Source organism: Musa acuminata, unplaced genomic scaffold (assembly GCF_036884655.1).
Source record: "Musa acuminata AAA Group cultivar baxijiao unplaced genomic scaffold, Cavendish_Baxijiao_AAA HiC_scaffold_1138, whole genome shotgun sequence".
In the NCBI taxonomy this organism is placed as follows: Eukaryota; Viridiplantae; Streptophyta; class Magnoliopsida; order Zingiberales; family Musaceae; genus Musa; species Musa acuminata.
This window is the reverse complement of record NW_027021350.1, coordinates 4,065,815-4,085,789: the sequence shown is the minus strand read 5'-3', so window position 1 is coordinate 4,085,789 and position 19,975 is coordinate 4,065,815. Positions and strand designations below refer to the sequence as shown.

The following is a 19,975-nucleotide window of genomic DNA, read 5'->3' as shown; positions in this document are numbered from 1 at the left end:
TTTGAAAACCCATGAGAAAAGATACAATCAATTTTGACCATTACCGAACTGACTCTAAATTTTATGGCTATGAATGCGCATTGCATGAAGGCCTATGTGACCTCCAAATGATAGTAATACTTGTGCAGCCACCACATACATTTCATCATTCTTACAGTTACTTATGCAGCCACCACATATCTTTCAATATTTAATATACATGAAATATATATATTAAATATTTAATTTTAAATTAATCAATATTAAACATACTAATCATAATATTAAAAATCTTAATTACTCTTTAATTAAAGAAAAAGAATGCATATCTCTTGATTAAAAGGTTCTTTTTCTTAATTTTTCTAAATTAACCTTGATTTAATTCAAAAATCATTACTTTAGAGAGTTCATGAGAGTACAAATGTGAGAAAAAATGAGTTTGAGATAGTCTAAGAGAGTCTGAGAGTAAAATATGTAAGATGATGAGTTTAAAAACCAATGAAAAAAAGGCTTCAATGATCAATTTGATCGTTGGAACACTGTTATAGATATGTAATAATTGATTTTGACTATTACTGAGTTGTATCGGGTGATAACGATCAAAATTTCAATTGCTATCACTCGATATAGTTCCGTACCGTATGATACAGGGCGATATTAAGCATTCCATCCAGTAATGGGTAATTCACATACTAATATACTATCAGATTGATATATATTTAATGCCCTTAATAGATGAGCTAAAAGACTTGTATGAGAACGGTGCTATACATATGATGCCTCAAAAAAAAAAAAATCTTAACATACAAATGTAATATTCATTCAATTTTAAATTTTATAGAACTTTTAGCAAATTTTTTAAAATATATCAAAAGAATAAAATTTAATCATATACTTTTGAGAGTCAAGCATAATCTTTTATTAAAAAATAAATAATTTTAAGTATCTCATATTACGATACTCATAACTCTATATGCTAGTCTTATATTAAAGCTATACTAGAAGCTTTAGAATCACAAGAGATTCATACAAAATATATCTAAAAATTAAAAATTAATTTAAAGTCTAGATTATCTAAAATAGCTAAAAGATCAATCTATAATATGTAAAATCAAAATTTTAGGTATAGTAAAAAAATAATAATTTTTTTTTTATCTCAATCTTCCTTAGAGAGAGATTTCCTAGCCTCCTAGAGAATGGGAGAACAATTGAAGAAGAAGAGAAAGAAAAGTGGGTTAATAAGAGAGAATTTATTTTAAACTCATCCTTAATCAATATAGAAATGATTTGATTCGATCCATTTACAAACGTGTTATAGAAAATGTCGGTGATAGATCAACCCAACTTGGTTTGAACCTGCGTGCAATATCTTTAGGTATGACCGAGAGGGTCTCATATGTTTGACTTGGTGTTGACCTACAAGATGACCAAGATCAAATTGATTTCTCGATGCAGTCCATCTGATACTCAAGTGAGTAACAGAATGGAGTGGGAGTCGAGAGCAAACAATGAGTGATCTTAATTATTATGGTGTGATGATCCTGTTATAATCGATCCATTCGGAAGGAATATTTTGTGGTATGCATGAAGTATTCCCCTAGCGTTTTATATTAGGTTGATGTTCATATGACCCAATTGTTGACTAGGGCCCTAATCATCTCGTGTTGAGTGGGTTATCACGTGTCAAGCCCTGATTGGGTTGACACTTCCCTTATCATTTGTTCATCCTAATGTGCACTTCAGGAGCTCTCTCTTAGAGGGATCCAAAAGTGCACCTATACATTAGCTCGACATGTGAGTCATCAACATATCGAGCAACCTCTAATGATTAGCTCAAAGAGGACACATCAGGCAACCTCTAATGCTTATCCTAAGAAGGGTGAATTAGTCATATTTTAATACTTAGCATAAGAAAAATGAATCAATTATATTTAGACCTGAGAAAGGCGCATTGGGCACATTTGATGCTTAGCTTGATAAAAGTGCATTGAATACATTTTGATGTTTATCCTAATTGAGGGGCCTAATGATAATAAATCTAAAAATTATAAGAGACATTTAGATTATATAAGGTTTTTATGATCAAAATTTTATCTTGACCCCAAAGCATTTGGACTGCATGTGCATCCAATACTTCATCCCAGTCGAGTATGAGTTATAAGTACTTTGGCCCAAGCAATATCTAAATATCTTTGTCTATATGTCAATGCATTGAAAGTTGAGCTTAGGTCCCCCCTCCATCTACTTATCCTAGTGTGTGTTCAATGGTCGAGAATTTAGCCTTCCTAGATGGTGCCTAACTCATGGCACTATCTAATTACCTTTATTAAGAATGCTACCATGTTGACATTACCTTGATCTGTGGACTATTCTACGCTTACTTCTATGTCGGTAAGAGGGCCATTAGCTACTATCTTATAGCTTGGGATGAGTTCAAGATGAAGGGGGCTTTAACGTCAAACAAATGTTAGAATCTCTTGGTGATAAAAATGAGGGGTGCGACCCCAATTATTGAGGCCTTCTCTCTTGCTACTCCTTCCTCAACTCATTCTGTCACCTCAATGATCCTTGGGCAACCAGTCTAATCGATGACACTTGAGGCTCCAAGGGTTGCTCCCACTAACAAAGCCTCCATTGAAGAGCCTTCAAGAGGTAAAAAGTTGTGATGAAGAAGAAGACATTCAAAATGGCCTCAAGGAATGAAAATACTGAGAAAGGATTATCCAAGACAAGATTCATGGATGTATTTTGATGCTTAGCCGGAAAAAGGTGCATCGAGCTCATTTTGATGTTTATCTTAGTCGAGGGTGTCGGTGATAATAAATCTAAAGACTATAAGAAACCTTCAGATTATGTAAGGTTTCTACGATCAGAATTTTATATTTACTCCAAAGCATTTGGACTACGTGCGTATCTAATACTTCATCCCAAACGAGTATGAGTTACAAGTACTTTGGCCAGAGCAATGCCCTTCTAACCCAATGTGCATATTTTTTTATCAATATGTCAATGCATTGAAGGCTGGGCTTAGGTCCCCCTTCCATTTGTTCATCTTGTCATGCCTTCAATGGTCGGGAATTTAGCATTCTTAGATGGTGCTCAACTTATAACAATATCTAACCATCTTTATTAAGAATGTTACCATACCAATATTACCCTAATCTATGATCGATTCCATGCTTACTTTTGTGTTTGCAAGAGGCTCAATGGCTACTACATTGTAGCTTAGGATATATTCAAGGTGAAGGGGACCTAATGTCCAACAAAGGTTGAAATTGGTGATTCTTCATCATTATGACTAGTCGAGATTAAAATTCAATCTCGACTAGTCTACACAAACCATCAAGTAGAAGGGTCAAGTCTTTTAGTTGGTGGAGGCTCTGTCCTCTTCTCTAGCCATCAAAAGAATGGATGAGGGTTGGATAATCAACGTTGGTCTTATCCCGACCCCTTAGAGTATGATCCAAACTTTTTTTTTTCTTATTCTGCTTTTACTTTCATGATCCGTAACTTTGTCTCCTTTCTCAATTTTGCAAGGATGAATCTCTTGGTGATAAAAAGATAGGGGGGCAACGCTAACCATCGAGGTCTTCTCTCTTAGTGCTTCTTTCTCATCTTATTGCAATGCCTTAATGGTCCTTGGGCAATTGGCCCAATCGACAACACCTGTGGCTCCGAGGGTTGCTCCTATTAATAAGGCCTCCCGTCGAAACACTTTTTCAAACGATAGAAGGTTGTGATGAAAAAGAGGGCATCCAAGATGGCCTCAAGGAATGAAAACACTAAGCAAAGATCATCTAGGAAGTGATTCATGGATATATTTTAATACTTAACCCGAGAAGGATGCATCGAGCACATTTTGATATTTAACCCAATCGACGGGGCCTATGATAATAAATCAAAAGATTATGACAAACCTTTAGATTATATAAGGTTTCTACGATCAGAATTTTGTCTTGACCCTAAAGCATTTGGACTACATATGCATCCAATACTTCATCCTAGTCGAGTACGAGTTATTGGTACTTTATCCCGAGCAATGTCCTTCTAACCCAATGTGCAAATATCTTTATCTATATGTCAATGCATTAAGGGTTGGGCTTGTAACACTTTACTCCTAATTTCACTCATACTCTACATGCACATAGAATGCCACATTTTAAATTTTCATTACTGTTATTAATAGAAGTGCAACAAAAAAGTGGGCAATCTTAAAATTAAAACTTACTAACTTTCTAAAAAAATGATAAGGTTTCCTCTATACATAGCATTGTTGACAACTATATAGAATTATAACATATAAGGAAAAATACAAATATAACATGTCTAAAATCTATAAAAAAAAAAACCAAGTCATTGTCCATATCTACACTAGCATAGGCTTGCACGTGCTCACTTCCCTACCCAATCACTTAAGTATCATTACCTATAAAATATGATCTATAGTAAGTACTCACTCAATGTTTCAAAATCATGAGATAAGACATTTAATGGTAAACATCTTATCTTATGACTTTTTTAACAAGCATAATCCTATAACATAGTATATGCACAATAAGAAGGTAAAATTCTATGTCAAAATAATTCAAATGCTTATATGTACATGTAGGAAACATAGCAAACTTCTACACATAATATCATAACATATACGTGTACTTCCATACCGCACATCATAATATGTACGTGTACTCTCACACTACACATTATAATATATACGTGCACTCCCACACTGCACATCATAATACATACATATACTCTCACATCGTATGTGTGCATTGCATGTTATAATATATCTATGCATTCCCACACTGCATGTCATAAGATATACATAAACTCTATCATAATATATACATGCACTTTCACACCATATATCATAGCATATATGCGCATTGCATGTTTTTATAGAAAATACGTGTACTCCCATACTGCACATAATCATATATGCATGCATATAAGATATTTTTATCGTAATTTATATATTTTTATGCTTACAAAATATATACATTCATATTTAGCTCATGACTAACTCATGACGATTATAACAGTTGAAACATGATTTCCAAAATGCATTATGCATATGATAATTTATATAACCACTATTTTACAATCAATTAAACTTATACTTACATGATTGAACTAAAAAATAAAGATACCAATGAAAGTCAACATTCCTTAATGATTAAGTGTGTTAGGATCAACACATACCAAATTGGGAGCATAGTTTATAATTAAAAACCCTAACGCCTTAATTAAAAACCCTATCTCTTGAATTATTGATTTATAATAATTTATTACAATAATTTATAAAAAAAAAGTTTAGTAAAATCTCTCATAAAATAAATTATACTTAACCTAAAAATTTATATAGATTCAACTATTAATTTTTTTAATAATTCACTCTATAATCAAATCAAACTATTATATAATTCGATAAAGAAATTTTACTTTATCAAATTTTATAAAAAACTAGGATATATATATATATATATAACTAAATATATACTAAATTATAACTTAAAATCAAATCATTTGAAGGCTAAATTATCCTTTCAATTCAACTACCAATACTGTATTCACTCAATTCTAAATCTCACAAAATCCTAAGGGAATCTTTTAAAATATATAAAAGGGCTAAAGCCTAATTATATTTTTAAGGGGGCTAATTTAACTCGAACAAAACCCCTTCTCATAAAATAAGAGATTCTAAGTACCTCAAATTGGGATAGTAATAACTGTATGCAGCAATCTCAGATTGAAGTCATATTAAATATTTTAGAACCATTAGAGAATTATACAAAATATATTCAAAAATTAAAGATAAATTTGAAGCCTAGGTGACTCAAAAGCAGCTAAAAATGTTAACTTATAATTTATAAAATTGAAATCTTAGGTATAGCAATAGAAGAATTAAGTTTTTGTTACCTCAATCTTCCTTCGAGTTGAGATTTCCTAGTCTCCATGAGAAAAATTAAGAGAATGATTGAAGAAAAAAAAAGGAGTGGTCATAGATTATCAAGTTAATAAAGAGGATGAAACCAAAATTAAAGTATAGGTACTCAAAAAGGTTGCCTTGATGTCTAGAATTCAATCTCATTAGGCCTCATTTCAAGTTTTTCTTTTCATTTCATTTCTTATTTTATCAATATAATTTTAATATTTTGGTAACTTTAATTGAGTTTAATTTGATTTGGACAAAGATGATATTTTTGATCTAAACTCATCATACAATCTCACTTACCTATCTCAACATTTAGTATAACACTTATCATTTAATTTTTATTCTCATTTAATTTTTTATTACTCCATCATTCATATACATGAGGTTTAAAACTTAAACCTTTTTATTTTAATTATATTTAAACTTATTCAAGTATTAAGATTCAGTTAAGATCGATTACAATTCAATCATCACTTTTAGTCACTATATGTATACTTATTATTATAACTTAATCTCATATTCAAGTCCATTAGGGTTTCTTGAGCTATGCTTAATATAAACATTAATGCTTATGTATGCTCGACCAATATTTCATAAAATACTGAGAATGATATTTTTGGAAAGTATGTTCTTTAATATTAAAAGTTAAAAACATGAACATATCATTTATCATATTTATGAAGCATAGATATCACAAATTATATCATGAAGTGATAAATATAAATATATATATATATATATATATTATTTATGCTTATATTAACATACTAGTTATAATTTAATATGAGTGTGACTCGAACATTACATAAAAGGAATGATAAATTGGATCATTCTAGTCAACATAGTCAACATCTGCATCGTACTAGGTGAGGTTTAAGAAAACCTCCATAGAGATCATCATGTGGGTGGAAGTTTCCACAAGAGAGAAGAGACTAGGTCATTGAACAATCATCAATACTATAAAAAGTCAAAGGTGAAAATATCGAGGGCCGGAAAGTATTGAGTTAGGGGTGGAGAACTCTCACTAGAGTATTCGTTAAACGTGTCAATGAGATAATGTTCTTGCAACATGCAAGATCTTCTTCTAAAGGCAAAATGTTACGAGCAATATCGACAATAGTTGGATTAACCCAACATTGTTTGAACCCTCATGTGCAAGGTCTTTAGGTATGGTTAAGAGGGTCTCATATGCTAGACTTGGTATAGACTTGTAAGAAAATCAAGATCAATATGGTTTCGTGATGTGGTCTCTTTGGTACTCATAATTTGAAAATTAACACATATGACTTAGATTATGAATCGAAACATGCACATTAGTTATCTCAATTCCATAAATCTGTGATCAATCATTCTGTTAATCAGATTTCATTATGTCACTAAATTTATAACCAATACCCACATAAACCTAATCCAAATCTATGATGTGTTGATTGTGCCAAGAATTCACATCCAATCCTGTGGAAAGTAAAAACTTCCATGTCTTCACCTACACATTCATTCCTGTCTTATTAAGAATTATATATATGTGTCTTGTATTCCAACCTATCCACAACAAACCATACCTATCCACAACAAAGCATCAATTCTTTGTATTGCTTAAAATATTTGAACTCAGTATAAAAATACTATATATCATATAAGAATCATAAATATATTTTTTTTCATAAGGATATATAAGCAAGATTTATAAATATTTTTCTAATTTATTTTTCTCTATTATAGTGTTTTGTAATAAAATTACAGTATTTTTTAAAATATATAAAAAACATCGTAACCATGTCGAAAAATATTGTAACTCATAGAGAAGTCAAATTATTTGAATGTTTATTTTCTTAAATAAGAAACCATGTCTATTTAAGATCCAAGCAAGGCTCAGAAGTACTTTCTTAATATATCTTTGAGTTTATTTTTCTCATGTTATAATGTTTTATAATAGGGTTACAGTGTTTTTGAAAATATATCATTTCAATATGGTTATAATGTTTTTGACATATTTTTAAAAATATCACAATCAAAACATTGTAAAAGAGGAAAATGAGCTGAAAACATATTAGAATAATATTTTATATATCCTTATGAAAAATATTAGAAAATATTTATGTATAGGAATCAACCTCAAAAAAATAATAAAAAAATTCTAGGATACAATAAAAATATTGTAATCAATGGAAATCGATCTAATTCGAGAGATTGATTCATCCTGTAGATCGGTTTATAGAATAAATAAATAAATAATTTACTGTCAAATCAACAATATAATCAAAATTAGATGGAGAAAGAAAGAAAAGATTATTAGAAAAACCTGAAAAGGGTCATATACGGTAAAAAAAGGTCTAAATAAGGCCTTTTTCGAAAAATCTCCTCAGGTTAAAAGGTCGCGAGATTTTGCGCGTTTGGAGAAGCAAAAAGCCTTTAACGTCAAATCCAACTGCCTGACCACAAACAGCAGCGCAAGAATTTGTCGAACCGTAATTCAACACGTCATCAACAAGGTCCCACCACTAGTGGATTCAAACGAGCCACCTTTGACACGTTCTCCTATTGCAAGAAATCGACGACACAGCAGATCCGCCCTCTCTCTCTCTCTCTGCCGTCTTAAAGAGGTCACACCAAAAGTTGTCCGTCAACCGTTCATCAACTCTTTTATCTTTTACTCCATCTTTTGCTATCGACTTGAATGCTATCCGTATACTTTTGAAGGGATCTGAGAGGCGAATTCGCCGTCTTTCGACGCGACCCAAAAGTCCAACCGGCGATCACCGGTAGGTTTTCTTCCCGACACTTGTTTTTCTCTTTTCCATCTCGATCTCTCGATCTTTGAACTAATTCTTTTTTCCTATTTCTGGATCGTCGTCGTCGGACGAAAGCGCGATGGGGTTGGGTCAAGTGCTTGTGGAAATCCAACCTCAGGAACTTAAGTTCGCATGTAAGCCTCGACGCAAACAGTTGCTGCTTGATGTTCTTGATCGGGGGATAGGTCTAAACGTATCGATTTCGTTTCGTAGGATCATTTTTATATGTTTAAATTGTGCTATGAGATTGATGAGTTGTCAAAGTGGATTGTGTGGATGACCATCTAGTCCGGCGAATTTGCTGATAATGCTAGTAGTGTTGCTTGTCAAAAGACGACCTTTTCCCCCATTCAGCTTTCAGTTTTCTTTTCAGCATGAGAAGTTGTTAATTGGATTGCGGAAAGTTGATGGATCGGCAGGACAAGTTAAGGGAATCATGCTGTGACGCAAATAAGCACGTTACCGGGATTTCTTTATTATTATTTTTTCTCATTTTGTGTGCTATTTTTGTAATTGCATGGGTTTCTTGGTGTTCATGGATTTAAGATACAGGATTTCTTTTTTTATTATTATTTTCTCATTTTGTGTGCTATTTTTGGGTTTCTTGGTGTTCATTTGTTTAAGATACAGATCATTTCTACCTTCGTACGGTGGTGATATGTTATACATCAAATATAAGATTGTGGTGTGCACTGACACTTGTATCATACTAGGATTCAATTTCATGACAGTCATAGATGCTACCGATTTCAAATTTTAGCAAGAATAGTTATCTATCTTACTCTCTTTTTTGTTTTGTCCTTTTTTTATTGTTTTATTGACTTTTTTTTATATTCGTTCGCTGGCTTTGATATGTTTTATATCAATTCCTACTATCATTCTTGCTTTGTTCTTTCTGTAATCACGGTGGCTTCAATTCATATGCACATTTTATATCAATTCCTACTATCATTCCTTCTTAGTCGTTTTTGTAATTACTGTGGCTTCAGTTCATATATACATTTTATATCCAGGATATTTGAGTGCATGTGTTGTATAAAGCTTCAGATTCCTATTTTTTTAATGTTAATGTCAAAGTTATTCTAAAATCTAAAGTTAACAAATCTGTTTGATCTTTTATGTTGATACTAGCATAATGCACCTTCTTTGTCCATTCTAGTTGAGTTGAAGAAGCAGATCTCATGTACTGTTCAACTTGTCAACAAGTCCACAGATTATGTTGCTTACAAGGTCAGTGCTTCTCCCCAACTGTGTACCTCCTATTTAGATGTAATCTTTAGAGATGGGATGACCAAAAGCTGTGTTCTGGACCTCTCAAATGGTCTCATGGAAGTTTCATACTTCACATAGCTTCTCTAATATTCCGTTAATTAAATATCTGTGTTAGACTGATTGCTTTGTCAGTTATTCTCAAAAGAGAACTTTACGTTTACATCCTTGCATGTTTTCTCACACCAAAGTATTACTAATTAGCCTGTTCTCAGTTCCCACTTGTTGCGTTTTCTATTAGCTTTGGGTACCTATATCTGCTATCGTTACTAACTTTGCTAAGAATCCCATACTTGAGGTTAATGTTCTTAGTCATTTTGTAGTTATCTTTGGATACCGACATGAAAAACATATGTTAGAAATGGTCTAATGAGTTTTTGTTTGGAGCTACTTATAATTATGAACATTGTCTCTCCATTACGGCATTTCCATTTTATTTATAAATGGTTCATCATAGTAACTGATTCAACTGTATCTATATTGGTTAGGTTAAAACTACATCTCCTAAGAGATACTGTGTGCGACCAAATACAGGCATCATTCTACCTAGATCAACATGTGACTTTACAGGTCTGCTATCTCACTTTTGTTTGAACAGTGTAACTATGCACTTTTTTGTTTTTGTGCTTTAAATTTGCTAGTAAGCAATTACGATACATTTGCAAAAGAAAAAAGATACCTTAGGAAAAGGGTGGATTCGATTGGATATTGTAATCACTAATCATCATTATCAGTCAAACCTTTTTCCCGTCAAGACAGGGTCAGCTTGGAGAACTTTCATTAGTCATCAATCCTCTATCAACTTTAAGTGGACAATATTCATGAAAAGTTTGACATCAGTTTTCATCAACAAGTGGGCTACATTCCTAGCTAATCAAAATCAAGGAAATTTAGGGATTGATATAGAGCGTGGTGGCATGTGGCTCAAAGGTGTTGTTTTATACTTTTCAGGTATTATGCATGTAGGAATCAGGATTGTCTTACGTGCTGCACCTTTGAGCTAGTTGGCCAATGGTTTGATGCTTATTGTCAATACAATGCAACAACAAAGCTTTAGCCATAAAGTCCCAATTGTCTGGGGTCGGCTACATGGATCTTTTGCCACTATTGACCTCTATAAGAAATCATATTCTTGGTTAAATTCAAGAGTATGTAAATCTTTATTTATAGTTTCTAATAAAGTCATTTTAAGTCTCTCTACCTCTTCTTTTACAACTAATTTTAAAAGTTTCATATCTTTTAACTACCATATCTGTAGGTATTCTTAGCACATGTCCATATTATCTTAAATGATTCTTTGTAATGTTATCTTATCTTCTATTGAAAATACATCTAATTATTCATGAATAGAACATTTCTTTTACTATCATTCCTAATAGCTTTACATATGTACCTCAGCATTCTCATCTTAACATATACTTTTTGCATATGTTGTTTTTTAACTGCCCAATACCCAAATTCATAAAGTATCCCTAATCATATATAATTTTTGTTTTAATATGAGAAATGTTTAGTGATCGTACAAAATTTCTTGATATAATATTTTTATCTATCTCTCCATTTTGTTGAATAATTGATCCAGATATCTAGATTTTTTTATTTAATGAAATTTCTTGTTTAACTTAACCATATATCCTTATATCCTTAGTGAAGAGAATATGACTAATGTTTTTAACTTGAGAACTTAACTACACGTATGACTTTTTACATATCTCTCAATGACGGCAAAAGATTTTAGTATTGCTCGATAAAAGTGAAACTGGTTAGATGGAACACATGAAATAAGAAAAGCTAGCTTTGATGTTTTTGTTTTACTGGTGCAGCCTAGATTTGACATGTCTGAGTGCATAGCAAGATCTGTGCTTGGTGGAAGGAAAATTGGCCTCTTGAGCTAGATCTTTTGGTTTGCTTTGATGCAAACGGGTGTATTTTGTTGCTATCGTTATCAAGTTTTAAGCTTTTTCTTGGGAAAAAATAATCTGTGCTCAGTTCCCAACACAATTCTGTAATTCATGTTTAGGACTTGCGTAATAAATTGAATTATTGAAGTATGTTAATAAAAAAAAATTAAGAATAGATGAAAGAGGAAAAAGGTGGCCAAAAGTTGAATCAAAGAGGGCAAATTTGATAAAACATGCTCAATTTATAGAACACTCAATTCATAATAATGAAAATACAAGTGGTGCAAATTCAAATGCACACTAGGCTTGAGGAGAGAGAGAGACATTTTTTTATTGTAAAGTTAATTCACTAATTCTGAATTCCAGGTATCGCAAAAAACATTAGGTTTGCAGCAATTTGTGGTTTGATGGATCTTGTATGGTCAAAAATAATTGTGGCAGGGATTTTGGGGATTTAGAGATACATACTGATGGAATTATGTTGGTAGGATAACTGGGGATGAGAGAAGAGGATGATAGGAAATGGTCGACTTATTGTACTCTTAAGTCCTCTTAACTTTGTGAGAAGGTTGTGGTTCCGCACCACTTGCACGATAATCAAGACAAATAAACTGTGTATCTTTTTCTTCTTTAGGGAAGAAAATCTTCTAGATTTAAAGGATGTACCCAGTGCATGAGGCTTCCGTTGATATAAGGTCTCGGGAGGGTCAATGTACGCAGTTTTACCTTTAAATATTTAAATATTATTTGTTAAGATAAATCTAAAAGAAGAAAATCTTTTAGATTTATCTTACCAAATAATATTTGTTTTTTATAATATATCTGATTCATATATTTCTATCTTTGTATAATGATGAAATTTTTTATAAAATGGAATTTCCAATCAAGCTTTGTAATCTTAATTAAACTCAGTTTATTTTTTCATCTTTTTCTTCATTCGACTTCCTTCTTTTGTTATCCTTAATCAATCTAGGGAACTAAAGCAAAAACTTAGTCAATATTGCCAACATATTTTTTTTTACAGAAATCACCTCTAAAGTACTAAAATTATTCCAAAGAAACAGAAAAAGATAACTATACTATTTGAAAGCATGTTGGTTGAATCTGAATACAAATATATCAACAATCCAAAGGGATTTGAGTTGGCCCTTTATCTTTCCACGCCTAGCGTAGATTTACAAATTGTTGATTTCCATCAGGAGGATGCTATGTTAGGTACTCTGCCTTGTGAAGACATTAAACGGAATGGAGAAGAGAAATGTAGTGGGGATAAGAAATATGGATATGTGGCCATCAATATAAACCTAAGCTTCCTTTTTACTTTTTTTTTTAGTTTAAGAATCAACATTTAATATGATAAGAATTCTATAAAAAATTTCCTACATAGATAGTCAACCTTTTGATTTATGAAGACAAAGAGAACAATTAATGCCCTTTTGCATCAAGGATATGGATGGTAACCCTAAGTAACATATTTTTTTGTTAAGAAATAAGAGTCAACTACCAGTTGGATGATTTCCTTGTTATTAAATTCAAGATTTTTCTCCATTCGAAGGTTATAATGAATAATCACTCTTTCCTCCCTCAGTATATGTTAATGTATCAACTGACTGATATTTTGATATGATACTTATGGCCAACTTTTTTTATATTCTGATTCCTATGAACAGCATAAGAATCTGACGTTTTGATGATCCAATTTATGAAGTAATGGATAATTTAATTTATGCCAATTTCATGCTTGTACAATGGGCTTTCAACTTCTTGGTGCAATTATCTAGGACTCTTCTATCGACTTAATGGGATGTTATTCTAATTTGATTCCTCAAGAAACTCATATTGAGCTTAAAATTGGGTTCAATTACTAAATAAAATTGGTTTCATCATAGGCTTGGTTCTCAATAGCAAGGTTCGCTGTACCGTATCATACCGGCGTTTCGACCCGGGCTCGGTATGGTACGGTACCGGTGTATCGGGCGGTACATCAGGGCGTACCGAGTGGTATGCCCTGGTGTACCGAATAATTTTTTATTTTCATACTGTAGTAGTGCTACAGTATAGTACTGTAGCACTGTAGCAGTACTGGGCGGTCCATGTACCGGTAACCTGTCGGACCGGTACATACCGCCCGGTATGGGCGGTACGCTTCGGCACGGCAGACCTTGCTCAATAGTCCTATTTAAAGATAAAATTTGAGATTGATTCTACTATAACAAAACACTTGGCATGCTAAGGTTTGTGACTACAATTTCAAGGAAGTAGGAGCTTTAACTGTTGAAGCATTATGAAGATAAATTCCAACTTGAATGTCTACATTTAACAAGCATTGTTAAATTTTGTCTAACAAATTTGACAGAAATATAAAACTATAGAGTCAGATTGTTTTTTCGGGAATAGTTTTTGAGTGTATGAATTTTGAGAAGAAGTGAGAGAATTGGAAGTAGAGCTCCCTGCAAGGGTGGAATTACATGCATAAAAAACTCAGAGAACATTCCTAGTGTCATACACAGAGACTTCTCGTGCCGTAACTGTGACAGCAAACCACTTAAATAATGCCTAGTGGATGTTTTTTTCAGAGTACATCATAAGGACTTTTTTTTGTTTCTGGTTATATATTTTCTTATTTTGCCTTAAAATTATAGTTAACAATAAAAGAATGATATGAATATGCCCATAGGATGTTTTTAAAATGCCTCAATTAAAAACAACTTATTTTCTTTTATGGAAAATCTGTTACACAAGTTCTTGCAGTAGTTGAAACGTCTCATGTATCGGACAGATTTTATGTTATTTTGCCTAATAACTCTAAATAATTGATATTATTTTTAGTTTGCACCATGAGTTACTTCCATTTATACAATGAATCAGTGTAATAACATATGATGGGCTAGTTGTTTGATGATTTACGATTATTGTACGTTGATGGAGGAGAATTTTAGGCCGTAGTAGTTAACACTGAAGTGAAATAAATGAATTGTGTAACGAATCATGTTAATTTTATGTTAGCTTCTGTATTGCATATCGGTGGGCCTATATTCTTTTGTTTATTTACATGATTATGCAATTCCATTTTAGTTACCATGCAAGCACTAAAGGAAGTTCCACCAGATATGCAATTAAAAGATAAGTTTCTGGTTCAGAGCACTGTTGTTCCTTATGGTACTACAGATGAGGATATTATGCCAAGTTTTGTAAGTATACATTATAGTTTTTCCTTTGAATATGTAGTATGTTATGTATGTTTTGATATTCTCCTTTTTGGTTCAACAGTTCTCTAAAGAAAATGGTAGATATATCCAAGAGAACAAATTGAGAATTGTACTTGCAAGCCCTCCACATTCTCCAGTGGTAGAACCAATCAATGGGGTGAGACAGGAGCCAGCTTTAGAAAATCCTGATTCAGCTGAGACTTGCATCTTTGATGATGGTGCTCTGCAGCACGAATTGGCTAATGAAGTTCCTATTTTGAGAAAGACTTCTGTTTTGCACAATGGGGCTCCAAAACATGAGGCCATTCATGAAAATCCTTTGTTGGAAAAGGCTTGTATTTCAAGTAATCAAGCATTGAATGAAGTGCCTGACATTATCTCTTCTCCAGTAATATCTCCTTCCTAGTCTAATCTATGTTTTTGTTTCTGGTTTTTTCCATAGAAGTTTACTTTGGCCAATAAGAACACATTCGTGTTCATTCACATCAAGTTGTTAGAATTTGGATCTCCTATGTGTCATAAGTTTGTAAACATGTGTGGTTGTCGTGAAAGAAACACAGTGACAGCATAATGTTTTTCTATTTGTTAAGATCAGCCTTGATACTATCTACATTTTCAATGTTCAGATGATATTTCTATGCATGATATCCCCATGTTGCTTTATCTAATTCAGCTGGTTAACCTTGCTTATGCTTATGTAGGTTGCTAAAGACATTGATGACTTAAAGTTCAAGCTCAACAATCTTGAAGTGAAACTAAATGAGGTTAGTTAATTTCAATATAGCTGTTTGCATTTATTTGATGCCACAACTCTAATGTTATTTGTAATATTTTTCATCTCATCAAGTAGCTATCCTTTGGTATTAGGATATATTCTTTATGCCCTATGATAACGTTCACTTGTGATGTAGGGCAATTTTGTGACAAGCAAAGAATGTGTATTCTTTTTTATCTGAGGATAGAGGAAAGCAAAGAGAGAGAAAGGAAAAGATAGTTTAAAAACAAATAACTACTCGACTTACTTCCAACTCAAGAAATAGCTCCTAGGGTACGCACACCTAGTCATGTCTTACATGTTGGACAATATAATTACACCATCAAGAATTGATATGTGACATCATACCGCTAGCACATATTGTGGGAAAAGGATTGATTTTCAGTTTTAATTTTTGCCCTCTTTTTATTGACCCCAATTATAGGAAAAATAAAATAGAATTCAGAGCTAAGAAAGGATTATAATATTATGAAAGCTAATTGATCATCTACTCTCTCCTTCTTCTGGGAAGAAAATTTTCCTGATTTGTTTAAGCAAATGATCTTTCTTTTGGATAATATATCCAATTTATAGACTTTTATATTTGTAGTATGATGACAACTCCTTATAGAGATGGAATCTTCCATTACAACTTGTAATCTTTAATTAAACCAAGTTTTGATTTCTTCCATCTTTTTGTTCATTTTCTATCTTTTTTTTTTTTTTCTCTCCAGTAATCTAGGAAAATAAAGTAGAATATTGGAAATGTCACCATGTGGCAGCTTATGATTTTTACAAAGTGCCCTAAATTAATAAAATTTATTCAAATGAGAAATGAGTAAAACAATATCCTACATCATTGTCTCATGACATGATTTAACAAGCTTGCTTCCACATAAAATGGCAAATTTTTGGCTTTCAATGTTTGTTACTCTGGCAGTTGTGAACACTCAGTAAGTGATCCTACACAGTGGAAATATCATTATGTTCTGATAAAATACTGTCCCCAATTTTTGGTTATTCCAGAGAACCCGAGTTTTCCACCAATGCAGGATCTGGATTTTTAATAAGTAGTCAAATTATTTGCAGAAGATGTGTTCATTTTGTAGAGCCATAAATTATGTGCAGAAATTCATTGTGGTTAGTGTATTTATCGTGCTCATTCATGAATTTAAAGCATGCCTTTTGTATAGGCCCAACTTTTACAGTCAATATTCTTTTCTCTATTAGCATTAGAAACTAATAGAACTGAGGTTAAATTTCATATTCTAGGAAATGCGTTCTGACCATAAATTGTGTATACTAAGGTATGGACCATTTGCAGGCTGAGAAGACAATTATGAGTCTGAAGAAAGAGAATAATGCAACCTTGCAAGAGGGAGAGAAATTGCAGCAAGAAATTGTGAGTGTAATCTTTTCTGTAAATGACTTTACTACTATGCTATTACAAACATTTTATATAGAGGGAGATGGAACTTCAATATCGTGCATCATTTGCTTAGATATTTGCGGGCAAGCCAACTTTTTTTTTCTGCTGCAAAACTTCTCATACACTATATGATCTTTATAAATGTACATCTGTATTGGCTCCTATCTCAACCACTCTTATTAAGAGCCAATAACTGGTTGCAACAGAGAACCTCTCTTCTGTAGGTCTTTTCCAATGTTTGCATTTGGGTGGATCACCTATGCATTATTGATCTGCTTCTCTTCTATTTACTAAAATTATTCTGGTAGACCATGCTTTTTCAGCTGCAGTAAATCTTCATATTAAACGAATGATGACGGGAGGCATGAACATAATGTCATTTGTTTGAAATTGGCTTCTTCATAAGCTATATGTGTAAAACGCACAATGTCATTTGTTTTCTTGGAGAACCCCTCGAGAATTTGGTAGTTTGTCTAGTAGCTGTTGATCAGCAACAATGAGTGGTCATCTAATTTCATCATGCTTTGTGTTATAATTGATTGTTACCAGTCTTTAGTCTACTCTTTAACAGTGCCATTTTCTTTGTTCAGGCTTTGCTGAGACTGAAGAGTTCTGCTAGAGTTCAGGCTGGTTTCCCATTTTTGTTTGTGGTCTTCATATCATTTGTCGGCATGACACTTGGATATCTTTGGCACTCCTGAAGCTCATCTCAAAGCTTGATCCTGCATCGGTAGCATCGGACCATAATTCATAGAAGTTGTCACAGCTGTCTCCATTGTGAAAAATTCACATATTTCATATACAAGTCTTCTGATAGTTCTTACCCATGTCCAAGAGTATGACTTGATGCATGTAAAATGGCGAATTTTATACCGTGTATAGGTTGTCTTACCATTCATACTAGCCTGCTATGCATTTTATGCCTCTTACAGTGTTAATAATTGTGTGTGTAAAGACACTTTGTATGTGGGATTAGGGTTTATCTCGAGACACTCTTGCAAACATATGCTGAATTTTGTACCCTTGGCAACTACAATCTGAGACCCTCCGAACCTGGTTGAACTGTGACAGAAGATTTCATTATCCGCAGAGCTCACATATAATTCGGCTGATCTGTTGTTCAGAAAACCCAGTCCAATTCAAGGTATATGCATTGTGGAGTTAACCATTATCCTTTATTTTATGAAAATGAATAAAACCACTGTAGCTTATTATTACAACATTGCAAGTTACTGTTCTGCATGTCATCAAGTGGAGTTCAGTGAGCCATGATACAGAGATTACCTGATTGAAACAAATTAGCTTAGAACATCACTCAGATTGCTCATTGTTGACATTCTTCTTTATCCTAAACTTCCAGGTTTTTCCTATTTTACAAGACTTTGCTGGATTTTCTTAAATGACTTACCTTATGCTTGCAAGTTTATCTTGTGCAAAAATCAGTAGTGCAGAATACATTTATTTTTTTCTGTCAGCTATAGAGAAAATATGCCATGCTACTTACTGAATTTAGTCCAAGTACTGATATGAGAGGTGAAGAACATATCCATGTGCAAGTACTGCTTGTATACATCATGAAATGAATGGTCTCTCACCAGTATTATCAATTAGTACTCTATTGACGTATGTCTAGTCTAGAGCTAATTACTTTTAGGATCCTTATACTTACGAAGATGAAATATTTAAATTTATTTCTTCTTATGTCATCGATTTTGTTGATGGAAATAATGCATATGTCGGCACATATACACTAAAATAGGATTAAAAAGATAATTTCACAATACTATTCTCATTGATATTAATTTCTCATTCTGTAACTTATGTAAAAGTAATGATCTAGAAACTCTAGAAACTAGTAGTTCTGTAGCAATCGACGAATGAGGAGGTAGGATCACGAGAGAAAGATTTCTTTATACCGAGTGTTTTACTTTCCAACAAAACCTTCGAATACACGGAGAGATTTTGTTGGGAAACGAAGTTAGATAATACTATTCAATTGCTTCACATTTTCTCTTTATCTTTTCTGGTTTTTTTTTCTTTGGATGGTGAGAATAATATTATAAAATTATCTTTTTAACCATGTTTTAGTACTATTTTTGGTATGTAATAAGGCATATAATATATTAGTCAGTAGAGTTGATGGCGTAAAGAGAAACGAAATTAAATATTTTATTTTTATAAATATAGAAATCCTAATATAATTTTAAAAAATATGACGATAAAGAAAGTAATCACTTAGTCTCTATCTCTTAAACTATACATCTTCTCTTGGGCTTGGGACTATGTTAACCTCTCCTCTCTTCTAATTAATCTTTTTTATATCACTTAATACATTACATTATCCCATATTTATAGAGGATTGAAATTAAGAGATTGAGTTCGTTGGCAAGTATGACTTAAACACTCTTAACATTATAACATAATGACATCATCAATTCACTCTCATCTAATGCTTTGGGCACACTAGTAATTTGAATGTCTGATGATAATACATCTAACAGTGTCAAACCATTTTCCACGGTGCGATAATGAAGAGTTCTAAGAACAAAAATGACGACAAGATGAGGATGACAACCACTACAAACAAATCAATTGATTACGTGAGTCTTTCCTTGTCATTGATTTTTTGTGTGCGACATTATCCATAGTACAACAACAATGTGTAGCACCATGGATCCATTTCCTTTGGCTTAGAGTGAGAACT

The 19,975-nt window shown here is 32.6% G+C and overlaps 1 protein-coding gene across 2 annotated transcripts; it reads left to right on the top strand.

The window, feature by feature from the left end:
* The first annotated feature begins 8,552 nt into the window (after positions 1-8,552).
* Positions 8,553-18,275, top strand: LOC135581896 (vesicle-associated protein 1-2-like). 2 transcript variants are annotated; one of them, XM_065179348.1, is made up of 9 exons: positions 8,553-8,680; positions 8,778-8,843; positions 9,869-9,939; positions 10,467-10,548; positions 14,955-15,070; positions 15,150-15,476; positions 15,790-15,852; positions 17,167-17,244; positions 17,862-18,275. In XM_065179348.1, exons 2-9 carry the CDS (start codon positions 8,789-8,791, stop codon positions 17,970-17,972), a joined length of 903 nt encoding a protein of 300 aa, XP_065035420.1. In that variant the 5' UTR covers positions 8,553-8,680; positions 8,778-8,788; the 3' UTR covers positions 17,973-18,275. The 2 variants fall into 2 exon arrangements, with proteins under 2 accessions (XP_065035420.1, XP_065035419.1); XM_065179347.1 differs by having other exon boundaries at positions 8,557-8,679; positions 8,785-8,843.
* The last annotated feature ends 1,700 nt before the right edge of the window (positions 18,276-19,975 follow it).